A 25,893-nucleotide genomic window follows, 5' to 3' on the forward strand; every position below is an offset into this window, starting at 1 on the left:
CAACTGGGCAAAGAACGGACTAAAAGACAAATTCGAAGCTAGACACTTCTAGTTCGCAGAGATTTTAACTTGTTTCATTAATCTAATATCAAACTGAAACATGGATTTGTTTTCCGCTTATCAAACAGATTACTCCAGAAAAGTTCAATTTCCCATGCCTTCTCCAAAAGATTTTTCTGTATTCGCCCCTGAAGGGAGTATGTTGTTTAAAGCCACTGTTTATTTTATACAAATGATTTATAAACATTCTACTCTAAATATTCCTGTTTAAATACAGTGAAACTTCAGTAACTGGACACACTGATAACCCCTGTAACTGGACATTTATTTTTCTTAGGGTTGGCCCAGTACCAAATTCAATGGCTGAAAATCTATCTAACTTGACACACATTTGCGAGAACCCCCTATCAGTCTGCACCCAATTGCTATTTTATTTCAATTTTAGCTACCAACATTCTTTCATATTAACTTTTTCTCAGAGTTTTAGGAAATCTCTTTTAGAGAATTCTATCTTTTATCCAGGGGAGTAAGCAACCACTCTGTGCTGTTAGTGCAATTCTAAAAGGATAGGATAAAATATACCAAACTGTAGAGAAAGAAGGCACCATTATACCTGTATTCTAAATAAGTGTGAGCAGGACTTTTTATCTTTAACAGACATGACTAACAAGAACTTTTATCTCTTTTCAACAATTATGTATTTGTTCTTCACAATATATTCAAATATATTATTGATTTTACTATATACTTTTCAAAGAAAGAAAACGAAAAGAATAGAAAATTCCTTTACTAAAATTAGTTTTCATAATGTGAATATTAAGCATCAGTAAGTAAGTGATACACACAGAAACTCTGTAGGAAATAAAATTTTGGAAGCCCAGTAAGTTGACATCCACTTAAGTCGAAATTTTTTCATGTTTCCTTGGTTTGTCGAGTTATGGAGGTTCCGTTGTAGTTTGAATTAGCACATTTTATACCAATTTCTTTTCTCTATTCTATTTATTGCACTTAATTGCATTGCACTAGTGTACACCCCCAAAAGCAGTTGAGGAAAAAATGCAAGTTATGTTGGGGGAGGAGGGGGGGGGGGATCCGGACAAATATTGTTTTTTTTCCCTTGCAAATACTAATTTTTCTTATTCTCATTAAAAAATATATAAAAATCCATTGAATATGAGAGATGCAATTTATTTCCTCATTTGCTATGAAGGGAGGGGGGAAGGTAATTTACTTTATTTAGAACATATTATTACTAAGCAATCAGGCTATTAACTTTTAAGGGGTGTTAACTGTAATTTCAAGAAATGAAAAGGATGAATTTGTTGCTGTACAGCAGTAACACTAAAATAAAAAACAATTCCACTATAGCAATTTTTCTCAAACATAAGGGTGGCGGTGGGAGGGGGGGATCCTGAAAGTGCTAGAAACTGCATGATTATGAATTGGTGTTAAGACTTAATTTTTGTTTTCTGTTGTCTTAACTAAAATGCAGTAATCTGTATGCAGATATTGTTGTCTGTAACTTTTAAATTTCATGATATCTTATTTTCAGAATGTCTATATTTTAAACAATTTTCAACTATTTCAAATTTAAAAAAAGCTTGAATATTAAATTTATATGTCTGACTTCAATATTAAACACACTTCATATTTAATTTTTTTAAAGTAATTTTTGGGAACTCTGTTTTCAAAGACATAGAAGAACTTTTCTCTATGATGCTTTCATTTTTTTCTGAAGGGGGGAGGGGGCAGAATCCCTAAGAGACCCATAACTTTTTTCATAGGGGAAGTTAGGACACATACTCATGATCATTTTTCATTGTTAAACATGATTTTTAAAACTGACGCTGATGTTAAAAATTTGACAATGGCTTTTTTCACCAAAAAAAATCAAAATTTTTCTTTTTCCAATTTTTTAAAAATTCTTAGTATAAACCAAGATTATTATAATATTTTTAATAAAAATATTCAAAATCTTAGCATTTTTTATGAAAATTTCCAAAAAGGTAAATTTATTAGTTGCTAAGAAACAATTTTTTTCCTATTAAACAGCAGTTCAGTTTGAATGTCTTAAAAATGACAAAAAATGCAAAATCAAAAAATTTGATAAGTCTATAATATCAAAATACATTGAGATTGAAAGAAAAAAAACTAAGGGGTTGCTTTTTACCACAAAATAATGAAGTATACCAAGTTTCATCAAAATCTGAGATGGTACGTGTTAAAATTCCATTTTTACGGTAAATTTGAGGTGGAACTACCGCATATTTTAAGTTATTTCAAATGAAAAAGAAGCTAAGATTTTTTTTTTACATTTGAGTTCAATGTTCAACACACTGTATATTTGAATTTTTATCGTAATTGCTGACAATTCTGTTTTTAAGAATATGGAAGAGATTGTCTGTATGATGTTTCCTGCTTTTTTTTTCAGAATGGGGGGGGGGGCAGAATCCCTCAAAGTCCCCTAATGTTTTTCATTGGATAAGTTAGAATACATATTCATGATCATTTTTTAAAAAAATTATGATTTTCAAAGCTGACCCTCTTGTTGAAATTCAGAATTATGTCAGCACCTTTTTTTGACAAAAAAAATTTAAAATTTTCACTTTCCTAATTTTTTAAAAATTTCTTATGTAAACTAAAACTATTAAGATATTTTGTATCAACATGTTCAAAGGCTTTAAATTGTGTGCAAAAATTTTCAAAAAGATTATAGCATTAGTTACCAAGAAACAATTTTTTTAGTAAACAACATCTTCTCAGTTTGAGTGTTTCAAAAATGATAAAAAATGCAAAATTTCCAGATTTCAAAAGGCTATAAAATCAAAATGAATTGATATTGAAAGAAAAAAAATTAGGGGGTTGCTTGTAACCATAAAGGGATGAAGTATACCAAGTTTTATCAAATTCCGAGACGGTGGGTGTTCAAATCCCATTTTTGTGGTTGATTTGACGTGGAATGACCCTACAGAAATGTATACCTTCTGCATTTTTGCTACTAAACATTGCATGTATCCTTGTGAGCATTCAGTATATTAAACTAGCTGAAAAAATACTGCAAGAAATGTGACTCTGAAAATAAAATTCCCAATACAACATTTAATCACTGTTTTATGCCACCGTATTTAAATATTATCACTGTAAAATTATTGTCCCCTAGCAATAGGTATGAAGAATAGTGTGTTACTAAAAAGACTATCGAAAGAAAATGCCCATCATTGTCAAAAAAGGTATTAGATAGCTTGTGTTGATCACTAAATTTAGAACCCCTGTCATTGTCTTGCTCCTAGTACATTTTCAAAGTATCAAATTATGAATGTGCCTTGGTAAAGCATTCCAAAACGCCATATACTTGAGTCACCATTACAGCTTACTAGGTGACTTCTAGGTGAGTTCATTTTTTCAAAACTACACTCAAACAAGAAATAAAAAACGCACTTTTTAAAATTTAAATCTTGTATATATAATGTTTTTGCATATGTTTAAGGCAATTTAGATATGTTAATGTATAGAGCATATGTTTGTGTGTATTGAAAATTTTACTTAAGCTGTCAATTAAGTATGAACTACTCATTTATATCCAAATATTTCTAAGTTATCAAATTAAAATAGTTTTTTTTATACTTAAAATATATTTTTTCAGTATAATATATTATATAGGCTATTTAAGAAAAAGCAATGAAGTTTTCACACTTTTTATTTCTGTTTTAGTGCATAAATTAGCAAAATTGCTCAATTTCAAAGACCTGTATCTTTTTTACAAACCAAAAACACAAAACAATATATATATAACATGTATAGTACTTGAATGGAATATTCAATTGGCCAAGAAATTTTATTTTTAATTCCATCCCCTTTTGGTTTACAGGGGTCTAAAAATGTCATTTTTCTGATCTTTGAGGGGCTGTAACCAATAAAGGGTAAGCAAACACACAGCAACAGTTACATATTCTTATTAGCATGGTTCCAGTGATTAGTTTTTGCCGTATTTCATTTTGTGTTTCCGTCCCCTACGCGAGTTATCCCCCTTTGAAATGAGTAAAAATTTTACATTTGACCTTGAACTTTAACCTGTTGCTATCATTTTAATTATGAAGTTACACCCACGTAACTCAGCATGTAAGACTATCATCTTATGCACTTTAACATCAAAGCATAAAATTAACTGCCATAAATGTAATTCAAATAGATTTTGGCCAAAATGCAAAGGTCCAAAAGTCCCATTTTTGACTGCGAAAATCACTTTTGATGACCTCTAAAAAAATCAAGGGTTAAGGTTAGAGAAAAAATAAAAGTGGTTTTAAACATCATTCATATGCATCTTTTTGTAATATGAGTTTCAAAAAAATTAAAAATGGTCGAGAGTACTCATCCATTGAATCTGTATGGAATGACCCCACAGCGACCTGATGCACTGTGCAATCTTACTTGAGAGACTGGGCAACAAATTTACGTACGGCGCCATTGGCTTGACTTTCTGGTTTTCACTCCGCGATCGATCGGACCTTGAAAAAAAAAAAAATAGCCCCCGTAATAAAAGATGAAAAGGGGAAAAATGAATATTTTGACCGACCTAAAATTCACTGTAGTCACTTTGATTTTTGATCAAAATTATCTTTGTCACACGTGGAGCTACTTTACTACAGTAAAAGGCTTTTTTTTTCTAAATACAATCAAATCCTGCTATAAAGGAAACAGGATATAATGATCCCCCAGTTGTATTGAACTTTTTAATTGATTCCGACTGACGACCTATCTTTTTAATATATTTTCAAACACTTGTAACGAACTCTGTAGCTGTAAAATCGGCTACAGTGATCCAAAAATTTCTATAATTTACAGTTTTTCATAGCACTTGTCCCAGTTACGTTCCTTACCAATTTTTCCGTAGGAAAACACCATCTTCTGCAATACTCGCCCATTTTTCACCAGAATACTAGGATCAAAACAGACTCCTCACCTATTGATCCTCTTATAATATTATGTTGTGAACTTCACTCTGACTATAGCTAGATTAGGCAAGCAGAAAAAAAAATCTGTAGGAGGATTAAGTTAAATTTATTCTGTAATTGAAAAGCGTGTCTATTCTCAATTTACAAGGAATTTGTCTTTTCTAAATTTATTATAGTCACTATCTGGCAGAATTGTAATTCTAAGGCAGCTCTCAGTGTTAAACAATTTTTTTTGTGACAGAAACTAGTTTAGTTGTAGATTTATTTGCAGTAGTTGGAGGAAAAATCAACAAAACGTTCATAAAAGCTTGCAAACAAAATAACATTTTACTTCCTGTATTATGGATAAATGAAAATATACATTTCAATAGTTTGTAAATTACTAAATACAATAGTTAATATTAATATACCTGGACGACCGAGCCTCGCTCGGCTTGAAAAGTTTATCTTTTTTTTGTCAACTCGTGTTTTTCTAAGGTTCGATACTTTTTCAAATAGACTTGAAACGCATCACATTTACGAAATATTAAGATTCGTCGTTGGATATGCTTCCGAAAAACGAGAGATGTTCATATAATCGCTTCATCAGCATTGTAATCATTTCAGCTATAAGAAGTCTACTACGGAATATAGGCCTCCTCTCCCCCACAGTCATCCACATAGGGAAGCTCTGAGCTGGTTTTCGTATACATATTTAACGCACGGTATTGCCAAAACTAAGACCAAACATTGCAATAATAAATATGAAAAAAAAATGCTAGGATTGAAAATGCGCTGCGACCATCTTATAACACTAAAGTACCAAACAAAGATTCTGAATGCAATTAAACATTTTGCTTTAAACTATTTGTAACATTTTTGTTTCCACTATGCAATTTTCCTGCCATTAATTAGAAGATTTTTAACTTGGAGCCAATTTTACTATGGTGAAATCGGTTTTAACCTAATATTTCCTTCTATACTATGTTGCGATTCACGATTTTATCCCAATCGAGATTTTAACTTGGAATAAGTACTTTTAGCATAGTTGCTCACTTTACGCTAGAAAATGCTACATACAGCATGCTATCCATAAAAACTGATGATCCACAAACCACACCAACAAATTATAACAACAACAGTCTTCACAAAATATAAACAGTTTCAAGATAATTGTTTTTTCGAAATAAAATTTAGATGCGTGATTTAAAAAACATATAAAATTATTTGAAATGTTAAAAAGAAGATAGATAAATAAAATAAAATAAGAAGGTCAAGCAATAGTTTTAATTAGAAATAAAAAAGCTTTACATCGACTTACATAATGCTTTTGAATTTGTTTTTAGCCAAGTGCGATTGAAATTAGCCAAAGTGGTTAATATCAGCCAAACCTGGCAACCCTAAGCAAGTTTAAAATTTTGAAGCAAGAAGGGACAAATTTTCATTGTTATTGTTGCAAATCGTCTGCTTTATGTGTCAATTCACAATTTTTTTCAGGGCTGAACTCAATTAGACTTTATATTAAACTCTTTTTTGTGAAAAAATCGCATTTTTACAGAAAAAAACGCTGATGTAGATGAACTTATAGAATGCTAAACTACAATTAAGTTCAAATCGTTAGAGCCAGGGTCAGATTTGGAAGTGTGGAGGCACCGGGGCAACGAAGGAGTGGAGGCCCCTAATCAGGGTTCGAAAAGATCATATTTTCGAAAATATCCAATACTTTGATATATATCCGAATATTTTGATATATATGTATATATCCGATATTTTCGATTAAAAAAACTTCCATTCAAGTCATTTCGTCGAATAATTTTTAAATTTTTGAGCTTAAGAAGCAAGAAGTTGTAAGGACAACCTGCAAAGTTAACCATTTTTCGGATTTTTTTTACTTACTTTATTCCTCTAACTCATAGGTACAAATTACAAATTAAATGAATAAAAAAAATATATTGCCACTGAAATGCTCGATTAAATAAAAAATTGATAGTAAATGTATACTTGCAATCAGGGCTTTCTGACATATCAATATTTTTGCGCAAGCATCCTTTGTAAAAATACAAAAAAAAAAAAAAAAAAAAATGTCTGGGAGAAAAAACGTAAAATTTGCTGACCCGTGAAAGTTAGGATATTTTGTAAAAATTTTTTGTGGGGGCCCCTTTGTTGTGGAGGCCTCGGGGCAGTAGCCCCGCCTGCCCTCCCCTAAATCCGGCCCTGGTTAGAGCCGTTTCCGAGATACGAAATATAAATATATATACATACCCACAAGAATTGCTTGTTTAAAGATATAAGATTTAACTTAATGTTATACTTTTCACTAAAATAAATATTGTGTTATAAGGACATTCATTAAAGAAGTATTCTAAGATTGGATGGATGTGACTTACTTCTGAGCCAAAGGTTACTGGGCCACAAGTTTTTATTTTTCATACCAATGTAATGGTATTGTCTAAATATTTGTTTCTCTCCACAGTCAAATGGATTGGAGTGGGCAAAGACAGATCATCTATGATAGAAGTATTTTGAATGCCGGCCAAGGAATTTATATAAGTGTCCTGTTACAAAGAACTGCATGGAGAGCATTTCATTTCCTACAAAAAAAAGGAAACGAACATGTCCTGTTTCTTAGTTATTTTTGTTTTCAATCCTTTAGCAAACTCTAATAGCCAAACTTTGTTTACTTCTCGGGTCTGCACTGAGTATAAGTGACTATTTGTGATAAAAGGAATTTTAGGGAGATTAGTGAACTTGATTAGTGTCAGTTTATAGATCTGTGATACTCCAAATGATTAAGGAATACAACCAGTATGGCACGTTTGATTTGGCTATTAGTGTTTTGATTTACGAAGCAACAAAAAGTGCGTTTCGTATACCAGGTGTCCTTTTATTCAATTAATTTAAAACTGTTTATAAGGTTCACTTTGTAAATTGTTAATATTTTAAAATGAAGTTTGAAACAATTTCCATCCAATTTCACTTCAATTGTTCCTAACATAGTGATGCATTTAAATGGTCGAAACAATTTTTAAAAGAAAAAAATTGCATTTCAATGTTTTGCGTTTGGATGGTAACAAGCATTTCTTTGAGGCATGAGGCAGTTGTAAATATTTTCTTCAATGGTTTTTATGCATTTTAAAAGGTTTTTCTACAGCTGTAACTGAACACATTAGTTTTAAACCGTTATAATTTTGGTGGACACATTTATGTGCACCTGTTATTAAATGCTCAGCTTGCTGCAAAATTTTTGGTTTGTTCACTTTATTAAAGTCGTCATGTTGCGCTGCAAAGTTAGTCATTACAACAAATGTAAATAGTTATAAGGTTTAACGTTAGACAAGTAAAATCTCATTTTGTTTAATAACATTTGAATTGGATTCATAAACTATCTCTTGTTAGCTAGATTATTGTTAACTGTAACATACAGTACAGAAGGAATTATATATACTAAAGACAGTTCTTATCTTTGAGGTTTTTAAGCTTAAATGCAAATTTTGGAGAATTTTCTCCTTCTCCCCTTTGTGTGTGATCTTGATATTTTAGTTAAAAGTTTTAAGTATCATTTTGGCATTTTTAGTCTAAGACTGAATGCTATTGAAAAATAAAAATGATGCTTATATTTATTTTAAATTGTATGTGGTTTTGTTTGAATTTAATAACTACATTAATTTAATAACCTTGGTTTTTTTCCCTAATGGACAGATAAGTTTTTTGCTAAGTGGCAATGGTTTTATATTCTAAATAAAACTTAGATCTAACAAAAAGGCCTATTTAAAATATACTTAAAATTGATAAAATAATAATTCTTGACTTAAAAAATATTACCTACTTACTGTATGCACAGAAAACAAAGTTTCAGTATCGGGTACAAAATTTCGTAGTTTGAAATTGTATTATTTTGATAATTTGCTTCCATATATAAAATGTTTTTAAATTCTTAATCCAGTATTTGTCTGTTTAGAGATGTGACAATGCAAAGTATTTAAATGCCTCAATGTCATTGTACCATACTACATAACTATCAAATTTGGTTCTTCGTAATGTACATTTTGAAAGTAAGTTTTAACCAAGTTGCTTTGAAATGACTATTGTTTTATGATGTTTAATTCTGTTACATCATTGATAAATAAAGAATTTTTAAATAAGTGTTTCTTCATTTGGCCATGATTGACTTTCTCATGTCATAAGTCACAATTAAATTGAAAGCAATTGTGATTAATGAAGCAGTTTCTAAACGAGCTCCCCCCTCCCCTCCAGTAAGGCTATAAATTCTCTTGAGCACGATTCAGCGTGCAGATGAATATAAGTATGAAGACGGGGAAACATATTTTTTTTAACTCTCATTACATAAAGGAAAAAAAATGTTTTAAAGAAGGGTCGTTTATGAAGTGCAACCTTAAATGATAGGAAAGAATATAACATTTTTTACTTGGAAAAATGATATATTTTGATGCACTGGAAGTTAGTATTCCGAAAGAATGCTCCATATAAACGCCATCATGGCGTGATTGCTTGCTAACAATTCATTGCGATGTATCACCCAGTCTTGTTTTTTTTTAATGAAAATCTAAGTCAACCAGGGGTGCCCATCCCCTCTAAGAGCAAGGGCGCACCCCCTAAATATGAGAAAAATACCCCTCAAAGCAACCGCCCTAAAAATTTAAATGGCACAGTCTGGACCATGAACCCCCCCCCCCTCCCCCCAGGTGGGCACCCCAGAGTCAACTATGTTGTGACCATCACAAAAGTTACTTCTATATCTTATGAATTCTGGGATATACCATCAATTGCTCATGAAATCCCTACTACAAAATTTTACTATTCACAAAAGCAAATTTGATTACCATAAAACAGGTTTATCAACATGAAATTAGTCACATAAGTTTGGCAATTACCAATTTCAAAATTATCAGTAAAGCAGAATCGAAGAGCAAAATTTGAAAATCATTTTAAAATTTAAAATTTGTTAATAAATAAAATATACAGGGTGTTCCGTTTTTATTTCTCTAGATAGAGCAGTCCATGGCTGCCACACTTCCGTCCAAGGGACGGAATTCCGTCTTTTCAAACGTTTCGGCCATCGGTTTTTTTTTCCATGTTCAAAATGATTTTTATAGATGAAACAAATCTTTACATTTGAATCTCTCACTCTCAAAAAAGGTCTTATTCTTCTGAGGACAAAAAACTGGCCCATCTGCTAAAGTTAAAAAGATAAGCTGTTTTTTTTTTCCAAAAAAATAACTAAAGATACTCAATCTGTTGATTTCAACCATTCTTATCTTAATCTGGAAAATTTCGTTAAAGTTTTTATCACAATAAATCTTATAGCCAAGAATCTCATACCTGAAATTTTTTTTTAATTACTTTTTTTTGTATGAAATATGAACTATTTATGTAACATGAAGTATACAATCTGAAGCTTTTTTTCTGCAGCATTAAGTTTTTTTAATTGTATTTTATTATGTTCTTTTTCTACTTTTACCTCCCAAAAAATCTTGGACAATGATATGTTATTTTTTTATTTAGGTTTTAATTTTTACTTAATCTTACAATTTGGGTTTACTATAGTTATAGCATCAAAAATTAGCATTATATATGTCTGAAACATCAAACAAACTAAGTGCTAACATTTTGGTGTCGCAAAATGGAGCCACGCGTTTTTCAGTCCTGGCCAATTTTTAGAGTGGTTGAACTCTGAACCACTCTTTTTCACTCTAAGTTTTGAGAAAAAAGCTGTTAAAGATTTTTTTTAATGGAAAAAAGTGTATTATTTGTTCGTATTTTTTTATTTTATTTATTTAGTTTTTTTATTTTTTTAAGCACCTAATTTTTTTAGATGAGTGAGGAATATTTTATTCCTAGAAATTAGCTTAAAATATTAAAAAAATATGTTTGAAACAATGTGCGATTTTAGCTATTTTTGAGAATATTGATCAGGTATTAGAAAGTAGCATGGGTATACGGGAAAGTAGGCTCGTATAGTTCTAGGCAGAACTTCTTGTTTCTCAATCCGTTTCCTTACCGTTTGAAGAGTCTTCACAACTTCTCCGGGTAACAGTATTATTTTATGATCCAAGTTTATGATACACATTATCATCAAAAGTTTATGATACACATTATCATCCATGTTTATAATACACACACACGCGCATACATACGCAACTACACACACACACATGCACACACACATGCACACATACATACACACACACGCATACACATACACACACCTACACACATACATACACAAACACATACACACATACAAACACATACACACACCTACACACATACATACACAAACACATACAAACACATACACACACGCATACATACAGACACCCACACATACACACACAAAAACATACACACAACTACCCACGCGCTTTTCAGTCCTGGCCAATTTTTAGAGTGGCACCCATGGAGCAGTCACAAATACCAAGAAAAAACTTTTGGTTGCTCAACCCTCTTTTCAGCTATTGGAAACAAAATGGTATCAGCACTTGTGCCCTCTAGGATCAACATGAGGACCTAATTTTGTTTGATTCTGCTAGTTACTTCCTGAGATACAGCAGGGACGCATAATGGAGAATGTTCGATTGCTCCACCCCCCCTTGGAGAAATGAGCACCAATTCACATTCTTGAGCAGTCGCAAGAAAAGAAAAAAAACATCACACACAGACACACGCTTTCCAAAAATGGACCCTGCACACTTCAAAATATGCAAATCCAAACAAATTCATTTCACCATCTTTAATTTTTCACCTAGAAACTTGAATCTTTATTTATGAGATTCTCTTTATCATGGTGCCGTCTACCATATAAAAACATTTTCGGTTTAGTATTTCATAATTCCGACTGAATGTTTATAAAATTCAACTATAAACTTTTTCAACCTATTTGTGTTACTGCATATTAAACTTTCTTCTATGACATTTTAAAAAACTTACAGTATGGTGTGGCTATTACAAAGCTTTCTTATAAACCTATAATGAATTTCTACCACAGTAAATCTCTGCATTGTTCGATTTGTGTCAAAAACTAGTTGGATTCATATTAGAAGAGATCTGAACATCAACTTTTAATTACTTTTATTATTTTGGTCAAAAGGAAAGGGAAAAGGCTATTGGGTAGAAATTAAAAAATCATTTACATGTCGCATTTATGACTTACAAAATAAGACTGCGTTCGGGTCATCTTTAGGTATCTGAGAAATTTCGGGTTAATCCTAGCGTCAATGACCGGGTACTTTTTTGCGACTTTTATCATAATTTTTACTCTTTGTACTAGGTCTTGGTAAAATTGCTTTTAATCCTTGAACATGAATTTGAACTAAAGAAAGTTGTAACCGTGTTTTCAAAAAAATTTTTTTTTTTTTTTTTTTGGGGGGGGGGGAGTTTTTTAGCCTTTAATGTTTTTATACTTAGATTCAATAACCAGGTGCCCATTGCACTGCACATCGAAAAATACCCCTTCAACATGCTTCTGACACCATTTTTGATGATTCTCGTAATGTGATCAAAATATGACCGTTTTCCCCCATCACTCCCCTCCCACCTTTGACATCACGCCCACAAAGTGAATTACGTTATCGGCAGTTGCATAGTAATTATTTATATTTGATAGGGAAAACAGCATTGTATTCACCATTAAAATTCTTCCGAAGGGTTAGAGAAGTGCATAGTCCAAAGGCATGAACATTTGTAGCAAGTTGGGACACTCAAGCGCATACCCCCCCCCCCCCCCCAAAAAAAAAAAAAATCCTCGGAAATTTTTTTTTCCCCATAAAGGTTCGTTTTTCACGGTGTAAGACCAAAGAATTGGACCCACTTCCTATGCCCGAAAAAATTTTCGCGCTGTAAAAAAATAATAAAAATTAAACACTTGAAAACATTGCATATTACATATACGAGTCACACTGCAGATCTTAGACTCTAAGAAAGTTTCTGTATAATTTACATTTATTCAAATTACATTTACAGATATAATTAAGATTTTTTAAATGAAATTAAGTATACCCATAATTATATTTCAGAGGGCACTACACCCGTTGGTTTTCACCATTCGATCAAAAGCTTTGAAATTATCAAAATATTTGATCAATAATGTCAACACCAGATTTTGTTTTGTTATGAAACGAAATAGTTGTGACTTTGTGGTTGCTCCAGAGTTGCTTTTGCTATGATGTGAAGTGGAAAACAATTATACGGCTTTTTCTCTTTTGTTGATGTACGAACATATTGTTACATCGTCAGTGATACCGAATTGGGAACTTCATATCTCTCAATATGTAGACAATATTTCATTTAGAATATATTATCTGTCTTTTTTTTTTCTTTCTTTCTTTCTTTTTTTTTTTTTTTTTGAGTATACCTACGAATGTCAGACGGCATTACAGAAAAGGTTGAGCAAATGATAGTGAGGATAAAAATTACAGATAATATTTTTTGGTGCAACAGGCCTATGTGTAAATGGTATGAGCTTCGTGAGCCCCATGTGGTCCTAAGTTGAACATCACTGGTATAAATAAAATACTACGAATTCACTATGAAATACCAAAGTGTAAAACCTAATACATCCAGTATTACGAAAAAACTGGAGAAACACGTTTTTTCTAACTGACAATTTAACATGAAACGTAAACATAAAACGCTGGAAAACAATAAGCCATTTCGTTTTTTAGTAAAATCAGGATACACAACTTCCCCAGATGAAGTGAAGAAAACGTTTCAATTAAATAGAAGAGGTGTCAGAAAAGAAAATTATTTTCCTGCTCTAAATCTTCGAAATTCAAAATGGGTACCCGGTTATTGAAAGCAAGGGAAATGGTCACATATTGACGCTAGGGTTAATGGACTTGGTTTAGATGCTGCTGTCTGCCAAGTGAGATAAGCCACACACACAAGATTTCTATCATAGTGGCAGGGCTGCCACTGCCGACTAAAACTACTATTTTGAAACAAAGGTGACTATTGTAGCAAATTATGAGCAAAAACTTTTTCAATAAATTGCAAAAACTGACTTTTAATGAAAAAATGACTAAAATACACTACTGGCCATTAAAATTGCTACACCAAGAAGAAATTGCCAGAATGAAGCTAAATTTTGCACAAGTGATAGCAAAATTGACATTAGAAAGTGATTACAAAATGAAAGCAAATTGATCATTTATTGTTGGAAAAATCTCAAATGAATGGAGGTTTAAGTACCCTGTTAAGCCACCTCTAGCGTGAATGTACAATGTATGAAGCGATACAATCATGCATTGAGGCATAGCAGTCTTCTACGATATCCTATGTCATCTTGTACTACAGTTGCTGTAAACGTGCCACTCATTTGAGCAAACTCATACACATGCGTTGGCACTCACGACGGGGCTCCAGGAGCCGTTTTTTAACAAGACAATGCTCGATCACACACAGCAAGGGTGTCAAGGGACTTCCTCTTCCACATTATCACTTTCTCTGGTCTGCACGATGCACTGATTTGTCACAAATTGAGCATATCTGGGATCACTTGAAACGGTAAATTGGACAGCCTGCAAGTTTGATCGAATTGGTAGTATGTTTACAGAAACTGCTGTACCTCAATGCTCAACCGTAACGACTCTTACATTCAAGCTAGAGGTGGCGCGACTGGGTACTTAAACCTCCATTCATGTGAGATTTTTTCCAGTAATAAATGATCATTTTGCTTTCACTTTGTAATTGTTTTCTAGTGTCATTGTTGCCATCACATGTGCAAAATTTTGTTTCATTCTAACAACTCCTTCTTGGTGTATAGCAATTTTAATGATCAGTAGTGTACAAAAATAACTCCTTTTTTCATTCGGGCGAAAAAATTGAAATTTTGTTCCGAATTTTACCTCCTACTTAACAAAAAATACGCTTTTTTGGTTGAAAATAAATGTTTAAATAGAAAAATGAAATGTTATGAAGGTATTCCCGATCATAAATATGTCGTCATATTTTTCTATGATAAATTTCATTTTTGCAATCTTTTGTAAAGAGTTTGTTTTTTGCAATCTATATTTTTGTAAAACTTTAGTTTTAATGATAGCCATTTTTGCAAAAAAGTTCCTTTCTGCTACTACTAATTTTTTAACTGCTGTTAGCATTCTGAATGCATGTCAGTAAAGTTTTTTTTAGTTTTATTTCATTCCATTTTTGAAAACGAGCCTTAGTGTTCCACATAATCCAAAATGTGATTCAGTTCATAAGCACTTTTTATGCTGTCGGTCTTTAGTCAGTCACTGAAATTATACCAGATTGTGTTAGTACAGTAAGTAGCCCTTTGTCTCCCAAAATATTAAAGTCAGAAAAAAAAAAAACCCTTGCTTTAAGTTTAAAACTATTTGAAAATATATTGGTATACTCAGAAAAGGTTTCTTTCTTCTTTATTTTGTCAATGAACAAAACGAAAATGCTTCTATTCTTCTGAATTCGCTGGAAAAGCTGCAACAATTCCTGTCATCCAAATGTACATACCCGCATAATATTTCAGTTAAATATAGTAGTTTGTAAACTACTTGACATTTTCTTTTGTACTGATATTAACCCTTTTACAATGAGTGAGAGACAGCAGGCAGGTTTCATACTGGCCCATGCCCTTATCTGGCTTTTAGTACAAAAAAGACTTGCACTTGGTTGCACAAATTGGGATTTGCATCAAATAAAGGAAGAATGATCTGGAAGCAATCTAGTTACTTTTACTTTTCACATCCTTTCTACAACAAATTGAAGGGATTAGAAGTCTATTGGGAAAAAGAGGGTATTGGAATGCCCACTCTTATCTTGCGGTAGCTAAAAAAGATCATCTTCATTCACCATTTGATGTTTCTACCTTTCTGACACTGCAATTTACTAGTCTTGTTTAAATTTTAATATGTGTGATGGTACATTCGCGAACTACATCGAAACTATTTTAAAATCATGCGAAAAGAACAGATGCTAATTCACTAGTATGTTGATTGGGTAACTATTTTTAATGACCTCGGTTATATCACGCTTTTTCTTTGTCCCCTCAAAAGGGTAATATAACGAAGGGTTACTGTACTTGTTTTCTTAGGATTCTACGAGGGCTGTTTTTTATCAACTTCCGATGTGGTATAAAAATAAAACTAGTGTGAGTAATTAAATTAATTTATTATCAAAAGTTAGGTACATTATTAGTTACTTTTCAACATAACCGCCATTTGAATTGAGGCATTTTTCATACCTGGGTACAAGCTTCTTAATACCTTCTTCATAGAAGTTTGCCTCCAGTGATTTGAGATGGATTTTCACGACGTTTTTTGTAGCCTAACTTGTCACCTCACTTGTAACCTTATGATAGTGTATAGGGCTGACCTTGAAATCTCAGGAAACTGATTGGATAGGTCTGTAATCGTAAACCTCCGATTGCTTCTTACAGTTTGGTCAACTCGATCAACGAGGTCTTCGTTTGCGACCGACTTTTGTCCTTGGCCCCCTTCATCATGAATGTCCCCTCGTCCATCTTTAAATTTCCTACATCAATCGCGCACTGCACTGTCACTCATGAAGCTTTCACCGTATACTCGTTTCATTCTAAGGTGAATTTCTGCTGCGGATAACCCTTCAGCTTGCAAGAAGCGAATGACACTTCGCAACTCACACTTGGCGGGAGATTCTATCATGGTAGCCATGTTTATGTGTCGCTAGATAAACTGGTAATGGCGTCGGCCCGAAAACGAGTGAGGTTGTAGTGGGAGAGGTGCGCAATCGACTGCCGCGCATTGCTGGCCGATGCCGCTCGCTCTGCCGTCTAGCGGCACGATCAGAAGTTGAAAAAAAAAACAGCCTTCATATTAAAAGGGCAGGCCTCAAGTTTAGAAAATGTTTTTTCAGTTCTTTTTTCAAGGGTTATTAGGGTACATTCTTGGAAAATCTGCCCCATGTATAGGTCTAGTCCCCTGCTTTGAGTGATTCTACTTATGTATGACATAACCAAGATCAAAGATTGATAACCATTCATCAAAGTGTAATTACATTATGATGATATAAAGGCCATGTTCAAAAAAAAGGGTGGGGGGGGGGAATATTTTTTTCATCAGGTAAGTATTTGAGACTATTTTTCATATTATAGTCTTAAAGCAGCTATTTTTAGAGCAGAACTTCCTGGCAGCTCTGTAATATATTACATAAACAACAAACTACACAAATTAATTAATGAAAAAATTCACGCTTCATTTATTAATGTGATTCTATACAAAATCAAACATAACAAAAATACCCATCCACATTCATGTGGAAATAAAATATATATTTTTTATTAAATATATGTACAATTAAATATATTTTTTACTTCCTTAAGGGCTATACCAATCTAAAAAGAGTAAGGAAAAGGACAACACAATTAGAATAAACAAAATCCACACTCTGAAACTGGCATTTTTCTTCATTGCCTGTAAAAAATCAAATGAAACTGTAACTTTAAGTTCAAGTTTTTGTTACAATTAAAGTTATTCATATACAGGGTGTTTCCATAACTATAGTTACAAAATTATTAGTTTAAAAATTAAATTGTTAGATAGAAGCACATATAGCAATTAAAATTGCATACATCATAAAACATTTGTAAAATGAAGAAAAAGTGAACTTTCTGTAAGTACTAAAGAAATTTTATTGCATTATCCGACGTGCCGGAAAAAAGCAAGGTGACCAGCATGCCGAGAAATTCGAATTTTCCCGCATGCCGGATAATTAGAGGTTTATTTTGCAACAAAACAAAAGTAAATTTCCCCCATTCAGATCCAATCAGAAAGCAAACCACTGTTCGGAAAAAAAAAAAAAAATCCCAAAAGTAGTCTTCTTTCAAAAAAAAAAAAAAAGTGTATTGCATTTAATATGTGCTTGTTATTTATGGTAGGTCATTATTAATGGATTTAATTATATGCCAATAAAGTAATCAATTCAGAAGCAATCATCATTACTGCGATTTGTTCATAATTTTTTAAATAAATTATCTTAGGTTTCTTTTAGGAGAGGTAAGTTTAATTTTATTTATTTAATAGCTATGGTCAATTCTTTAGCACTGGTTTAGGGATGATAACTTACTGCTTAAATGTTTTCTTACTTAATTTTAATTTAATTTTTAAAATTACTCGTTATTAAACAATAAATTGCTTGTTAAAATAACAAATGACATTGTTAGTAAATACTTTTACAAAATTAAACTGTTTATTAATAATAATAAGATATGCATAGAGCTTCTATTAATTTTTAAGCTGAACATATATTTTTCATACTGTTAATTTTTTTTCTAACCTTGATTTTTTCAACATGCCGGAATTGACCAGGCAAGTGTTACTGAAAATCTGGTGACCCCCGAATTTTGCGGCATGCTGGATTATGCAGGGTAATGCGGTAATTTTTAGCTGAAAAAAAGCCTTTTTATGTTTTGAAAAAAAAAAAACCCTTCATATTTTTAATTACTCAAAAAGTACAGCAAGTGTACATTCAATACTACAGAAAAATATAGTTTGAGGTTTTGCCTTTTTTAATAAAAAGGAAGTCTTTTTTTTTAATTTTAATAATGATAAAACTGGTACAATTCTTTCAATTAACTCAAAAACATAAACTTTTTACACTTTCGCTTTCACTTCTAAGTGCACTAACAAAGTTTTTATTGTAGTCTTTTCAATCACCAGAATTAAAATGCATTTTCAATTGATACCTAAGAAAAGAAAAATTACACCTACTTCACGTATTTCTTCATTTCCTTCTTTAATGTTCTCTGTTGTGCCCATAACAGTGTCAGATATCCTATTTATGTCTTGATCCTTCAAAAGAATGCACATAAAAATTTAAGAAATTGGATGTTTTAATAGCTAAACAAACGAAATGATTTATTTTAATTTTCAACTCTTTCTCTCCATGGGATTTATTTTGGAATCACTGAACGTGCAAGCAACTATACTAATCTTAGAGCATGAAATACACAATTTTGAAAATGCACAAAAATAAACAAATAAGTAAATATTTCTCAAATCAGTGTTTTTTTTTATTTTTTAATTTTAAGAATAACACGTTGAATTTCAATTTTCTGGGGTCCATCTGAAAATTTCTGCCAGAATGTCTTTTTTTCTCCCCGAAAAACGCCAAATTTATAAAATTTATTTGTTTGAAAATGTTCATAAAGCTGATAAATACAAAATAGCAGATACAGAGGAAAATTTAATCCCGAAATGTAGCAAAGGGATGATAAAACACGATTTTATGCAGCTAAAGAGGTTGCTTTTAAGCCAGAGGTTCTCAAAGTCAAAGCCACCACGAAGGTCCAACTGAAAGCGCACGAACTTTGCCTTGAATAGCTAACGATGTTAGCTCTTACTATCTCCAGCGCTTTAGCATCTGTATTTATGCTAACCGGTAGCTCTCATAGAAGGCTGCAGTTAGTCACCGGTCGACAGTTTGAGGTATGCGAATGCAACTATAATATGAGTGGTATATAACACAATAGTCCTTATATGTATATTATATACCATATTAGAATTATAAATATGTTTAAAACCCAAGGGTTCTGGGGCCTTTGCTGTCCATTTGTGCGTATGTTCACAGGAAACTTTTTATTTTATTGTTATTACAAGCAACGATAAAATTATAAAACATCCCCCGACTGAGTCGCAACTTAAGAATCAAGAGGTTTAATGGAAAATCCTTTAAAAATCCTTATATTATTAAAAAGCAATGTCAAGTATTTTATTTGCTATTAAATAGAAACTGGCCACAGATAAAAACTTTAAATCATTGCATTTTATTTCCTTGTCGGCCAACAATGAATTTGGTTATCAATCGTGTTAATAAAAGCTTAGCCATTATTAAAATCTGCTATAAAAAAACGTTATAATTCGAATTCTATGAAACATAAAAGTTCCATACATATTCTATTAGACACAGAAAAATTCTTGATTATGGAATTAAATTTTAACATTTTTAACTGTTTTCAATGCAAAAATCACAAAAAACACTTTAGAGGTTTTTAATTAATATCTTCATTAATGAATGTCATCCAAAGATGCAACCTAGCTAAGAACACTCTTGATCAACTTTCCTTTCAAACAACTTTTTTTTTTCAAAATCGGTTTACCCGTTTAGGCGCTAGAGTGCCACAGACAGTCATGTCAAACTTATAGCCCCCTTCTTTTGTATGTTGGGGACCCCTGGTATGAGCCCGCGATTCCCCACCCTCCTGGAGGGAGGACTCATACCAGTGTGTCTAACATTCTATTACACTTTGAGAAACTCTGTTTTAAGCAAATGAATGCTATAAATTTTCTGAAAGGCTTTCTCGGACCCAGAAAAACCTCTATAGTTAATAACCTGATGGATTTTTAGCATAAAAAAAGTTTCTATATTATTCACAAAACTTTTAGCTTATCAAGTTCAGTTTAAAATAAAAAAAACTAATAAATGCCGCTCTTCTGGCAGTTTAGAACAGCTAGAACAAAATAAATTTGTTTACATTTTACTAATTGGTGGATCTAATTTTACTGCCTCATCAATATGAGAAGTTCTAATTTCAAAATGTACTTTACCTGCTGAAGAACCTTTTCAGAAAGTATTTGCTGCAACTTTCCTATCTCTACCACTTTTCCTTCTATTTCTCTGAAAAGGAAAAAAAATCCCAACAGTTTTAAACTTTATTTTTATGCTTGCAATTTTTTTACATACATGTTTTAAAATCTATAGCTTCAAAATTTTAAAAATAGGTACTTAAAATTCCATCTTTCTATAAAATAAACCATAGTTTTTGAAAGTACAACTAAATCATCGCTTTATAGTCCAATTCAACGATGGCCAACCAAGTTTCTCCAGAACCCAAGAGTTAATATACATAAGACTGCCTGGATCAAGATAAATAGTATTCTCAACAAAACCTAAGACTTTCAAGAAACACTTTTCCACGAGAAATCAAGAGTGCTGATTATATCAGAAGTGACACAGACCTTGATCTAAAAACTCTGAAAAGTATTATATGCCCATAGAACCAGGACCGGCTCCTGGGGTAGGCCGCCGCCTGAGGTGGCAAATTTTAGGAGTGGTAAATTTTAAAGTTGAAACATTTTTAAAAAAATAGTATGAATATCTATTTCAGTGTCATAAGATTCACTGCGTCAATGCTAAAAAAATAATAATTTAGAAAGTGTACCAGTGCTTGGATATGCAAAACATAGTTCAATTCAATTTCATTTTTGAGGTGGCAAATTGTGTGATTTAAAAGTCTTTTGAAAATATTAATATCTGTTTCAGTGCCATAAGATGCCACTACTTTAATGTTAAAAAAGAGAATTTAAAGTATGCACCAGTGCTTGGATATGCAAAAAAAACCCCAGTTATTTAACAAGAACTTGCTTTAATTTTAAGCACTTGACTATTATTTTTATTTTGTTAACATATTATTTTATATTATTATAATTATTATCCAATGGGGGCGGGAGCAGCACTTGTCAATATCGCTTACGGTGGCAGAACTACTAGAGTAACTCTGCACAGAGCAGAGGTGAGAACAGATTGAAAAGGGGTCTGAGAAAAGTTTCCCATTTGAAATCACCTATTTGCTGTAGTTTGAATATCAGTTTTGGCTTTGATATCTGAATGCATTAAATGCTATGAAACTTAACATGCACATTTCCAGTCATGTAAAACAGGAATATCCAACCATTCTTACTCTAGGGACACATTGTAAATTTTTGGAGGAGAGACAGGTCAACAAACCAACAATATTTCAGTTCAGAGTTTCAGTTCATGGTTTAGTTAGTTCAACCTCCCCCCCCCCCTTACAGAAAGTTTCTTTCTTTTTTTTTTAAATTAAAAACCTCAGTGGTGGTTTTGAGATTTTCTGAGATTAGTTCCATTTAAAAATGCCTAAAAGGAAATATATTATCAAATAAAAATGTTCTTTCGAGTTAGTAAGTTTCCCCTGGACCGGACAAAATCTGTTCTCTGGCCGGATGTGGCCTACAGGCCATAGGTTGAAGACCAATTATTTAAAATGTACATATAATTAATACAGTGGAATTCAGGCATTAGACAGTTAAAGAAAACTAAATTCTGTGCTAGCTCCGGAAAATATTCACCCCTATAAGTACACTGGTTGTCCTTAAAGTAAAAACCTGTTGCCACATTTCATACACAGATTATTCTTGTGCTTATACAGCTTTGATTTATTTTTATTAGTTTTGAATGCATGAATAGTATAGATCATCACAGATCTTAAAACTCAATTTGGTTCTTTTCAACAGACTTTTTTTTTGTGTTATTAATTTATTATTACATGGTTTGCAGCTACTTTTCATGAACTGGATTACTTACGTTTTAAATGTCTTGAAAATAGATAATTCAACTAGCCATAATTTAGCAACATGCATCACAGCTTCAATTTTTAATATTTTGCGACTTTGAATTCTCTCCCAAGTTTACTGCAGTGAGTGTATTTGCTTTGTGACAAATTCCCCTCCACTCTTTATAAGATATTTTCTTTTAATTCTGTAAAATTATGGATTTTAAAACATTCATTTTGATGGCTTATACAACCAAGTATTATATTGACATTGTAGAGTGCTTACAAGAAAATAGCAAATGTGACAGTTGTAAAAAACAGGTATCATAGAATTTTCAACTTAAAATTACAAGCACATTAAAACTTTTTAAAAAAATAAATGAATAAAGTAAGTTTAATAAAATAATAGTTTAAAAAACTAAAAAAAAAAACAGGTTTTTGTAGCAAAATGAACTAAACGGTGAAAAATAATCTTTGGATGATAGTAGTTGACCAATCACTTAATTTTAATGTAATGCAAAAAAGCGTGGGCGGCTTCTTATCAGTCGTCTTGAATTTCTTCCATTCATTGTCCAAACAAAAATGTAAATAGTCAGCACCCCATGCTTTTTGTATTACATTAAAATTAAGTGTTTGTTCAACTACTATCATCCAAAGATTATTTTTCACTTTTTAGTTCATTTTGCTACGAAAGCATGTTTTTTTTAGTTTTTTAAACTATTATTATTATTATTATTATTATTTTTTTTTTTTTGTGCAGTATATGAAAATTTGAATCAGATTGGGACTTAATTGATGAAATTATTTATAAAACCAGTGCGATGTAATATCTTAAAGTTAAGACAAAGGCACCCCGATGGGAAGCTACTTGCGGAAATCATATTTATATTACCTTGAAAATTTGAGATGCATTTGAATAAAAGTTTTGTTCAACAATGGTCTGATCTACAATGAATTTCAAATTGAAGGCTCACCCAAATTTTGGCATGAAATTAGTTAAAAACAATTATATTTCATGTTCTTGGAACAATGGAACAAATTTTGTCTGATGCAGAAAAATTAAAGGTTTTTGTAGATATTTTTAAATAATTTTTGCGAGCATTTTTAAATGTATTTTTTTTTAATTTTTCCTTTTTCACATTGTTGGATTTATGCCAAAGTATTGATTAAAATTGGAGGAAACTAACACTTAAAAGAGTTAATTAATTAATTTGATTTAAAATATTGCATTGTCATCGGGTCTGAGGTCGCGTGCCAAATTTCAAAAGAATCCGATCGCAGGAAGTGGGCGAAATTTGAGCTGCAAGATTCCGTTCAAGATACATACATACATACATACATACAGGTGAAGCTAAAAAAGTGTGTTAATAAAAATTGAACACTAATGTTCAAATTCTGTTAAAGGATTACAGCAGCTATATTTTTATTGTTTTTTTTTTTGGCTTTCTGAGTCTAGAACTTTTTCAAAAAGCTTAAATCCACCAATCAATGGTTAGTTGAAGAATGTTTTATTCACAAAGCATTTAAATAATATAAATCTGTATTTTTAAGCAACAAAGACTTTTTCAACCTACAATTCCCTTTTTTTTATTAACAAACATAAATTCGCCATAATCCAAAAAAAAAAAAAATTAATTTGAATTTTGACATCTTGAATTCAAATTATGTTTTTCGCAATCACGAGTGTGTGTATGTAGGCGTGTGTGTTTGTGTGTTTGGGTATGTGTTTGTGTGTACGGGTTATGTGTATGTGTGTGTAGAGGCATATGTGTTTGTGTGCAGGCATGAATGTGTGGGTAGTTGTGTGTATGTGTGGATGTCTGTATGTATGCGTGTGTGTATGTGTTTGTATGTGTGTATGTGTAGGTGTGTGTAGGTGTATGTATGTGTTTGAGTGTGTGTTTGTGTATGTGTATGTGTGTGTGTAGGTGTATGTATTTGTGTGTGCGCATGTGTGTGTGTATGCACATGTGTGTAGCATATAAACGCAACCTGGAGACGGCTTTCGCTAGAGCTGCAGCATCGTGAGAAGCCCGTTGATGGTGATGGTGCGGGGGTGGCGGTGGGAAAAATCAAAGGAACGTCAAAAACAGTCAAGTGAGAACAATAAGCAATCGTGATTGCTCAAAAAAAAAAACATTCTTCACAGTATTCACATGAGCGAGTGGTTTGTAAAGATGTACTAAACATGAACAATTTTATGGCTTTTCTGATTATTTCTGCATAAAGTAGTAAGAGAAATCGTAACATAATTTGTCAAATAATGATGATGTACATACCGAACTTCATCAACAAGTGTATTCATGTCATCATACAATCTTTGGTTTTCTTCTTCAAACTGCAATGTGAAGAAATACATTATTAATATACTGTAGGGTTGTTTCCAAGAGAAGGATTTTAGGGGTTAAATCTTTCTCTCTGAGGGGTTGGGGACCCTGAAGGGTAGAGATACGCAATGTTAGCAGCAGGTACATGTGAACATATTTATTTTATCAGAGCTGCCAACTTTTGAAAATTTAAATTAGTAGCCGAATTTTGTGTGTGTGTGAGGGGGGAGGGGGTAAAACTAGACATTTTAATAACGAATGTAAGAGACACAATGAATAATTTATGCTTAAAATAACAATAGGACAAGTGAGTTTATTGTGGAAAAATATTAAATGTCTTACTTTTTCATCATTTATTAATGAAAATTCATGTTTTCATTTTGTCTATTTTTAAAGAAAATTTTCAAAAATTACCAAGCACAAAAGCAATGTTATCCAAATAATGTGTACATTATCTGAAAAGATTGAAATGTTTCTTAGGATTTAAAAAAAGAAAAGAAAATTGTGAGTTTTAGATACATTTTTGTAGCGTCATAGTTCAAGGCTGCAGTTCTAGAAACAAACAATTTTTTCGTAGCAGTTGGTAGCTCTGCATTACTACAGTATAAAATTGTATTTTTTAAAAAACCCTTAAAAATTCTTGATACATGATCATATCAGTCTTACCTCTCAGCAGAATTTTCAGAGTCATTTGAGGCAGTGAAAAGTAAAGGGATGTAAGTGGACTTTTTCAAGTTTTGAGTAAAACAGGTTTAAAGTTCAGATCCTAGGTAGGCTTTCGTTGATTTTTTTTTCTAAATCTTGCTGCATAGCAGCACCTATCAAGGCTACTAGAATTATCTCTTGCCCAATAACAGAGAAGGGGTTCTCCTAGAATTCGCATTAGTTACCTCAAAATTTTTAGTTTTGGCACCTACATCCCTTTGCTTCCCACTGCCTCATTTGTTATTCTGTTGTGTCAATATTTTTATTTTAGCAAGTGTTTGTACCTTTGTGATTAGTTCAAGAAAAAACCTAGTTGAAACTAACTAATGAACTATTTTTTATTGAAATATATATAGTTGGATCTCGATAACTCGAAGCCTATAACTTGAATATTCCTTTATCTCAAAGTTTTCAATGGGCCCTCTCTTGAGTCCAACTCTTGAGACTATTGTGGAAACTTCCCATTACTCGAGCTACCAATAACTCAAACGTTTTAGCCCATCCCTTGGAACTCCGAGTAATTGAGAGTTGACCGTATATATTAGGGCTGGGCGATGTACTGATATACCGCAATGTATCGATATATATTTATTACCGTGGTAACGATATTCAGATTTAAATCTGTCCGATA

The 25,893-nt window shown here is 32.0% G+C and overlaps 2 protein-coding genes across 3 annotated transcripts in view; one reads left to right on the forward strand and one right to left on the reverse strand.

The window, feature by feature from the left end:
* Positions 1-9,070, forward strand: part of LOC129223880 (adenylosuccinate synthetase-like) — a 51,166-nt gene extending 42,096 nt beyond the window's left edge. Inside the window, exon 13 of the mRNA XM_054858251.1 lies at positions 7,405-9,070. Within this exon, the coding sequence (XP_054714226.1) occupies positions 7,405-7,457 (53 nt within the window). The 3' untranslated portion in view covers positions 7,458-9,070. The remainder of the gene's footprint in view (positions 1-7,404) is intronic.
* An 8,116-nt stretch (positions 9,071-17,186) lies between these two features.
* LOC129224205 (syntaxin-18-like) overlaps positions 17,187-25,893 on the reverse strand; it is a 45,727-nt gene continuing 37,020 nt past the window's right edge. For both annotated transcript variants that reach the window (XM_054858622.1, XM_054858623.1), the window contains exons 7-10: positions 24,510-24,568; positions 20,486-20,555; positions 18,650-18,730; positions 17,187-17,353 (exon numbers count right to left, since the gene is read on the reverse strand). In XM_054858622.1, the coding sequence (XP_054714597.1) occupies positions 17,258-17,353; positions 18,650-18,730; positions 20,486-20,555; positions 24,510-24,568 (306 nt within the window). In that variant the 3' untranslated portion in view covers positions 17,187-17,257. The remainder of the gene's footprint in view (positions 17,354-18,649; positions 18,731-20,485; positions 20,556-24,509; positions 24,569-25,893) is intronic.

The sequence above is a fragment of the Uloborus diversus genome, chromosome 6 (assembly GCF_026930045.1).
Source record: "Uloborus diversus isolate 005 chromosome 6, Udiv.v.3.1, whole genome shotgun sequence".
Classification (NCBI taxonomy): Eukaryota; Metazoa; Arthropoda; class Arachnida; order Araneae; family Uloboridae; genus Uloborus; species Uloborus diversus.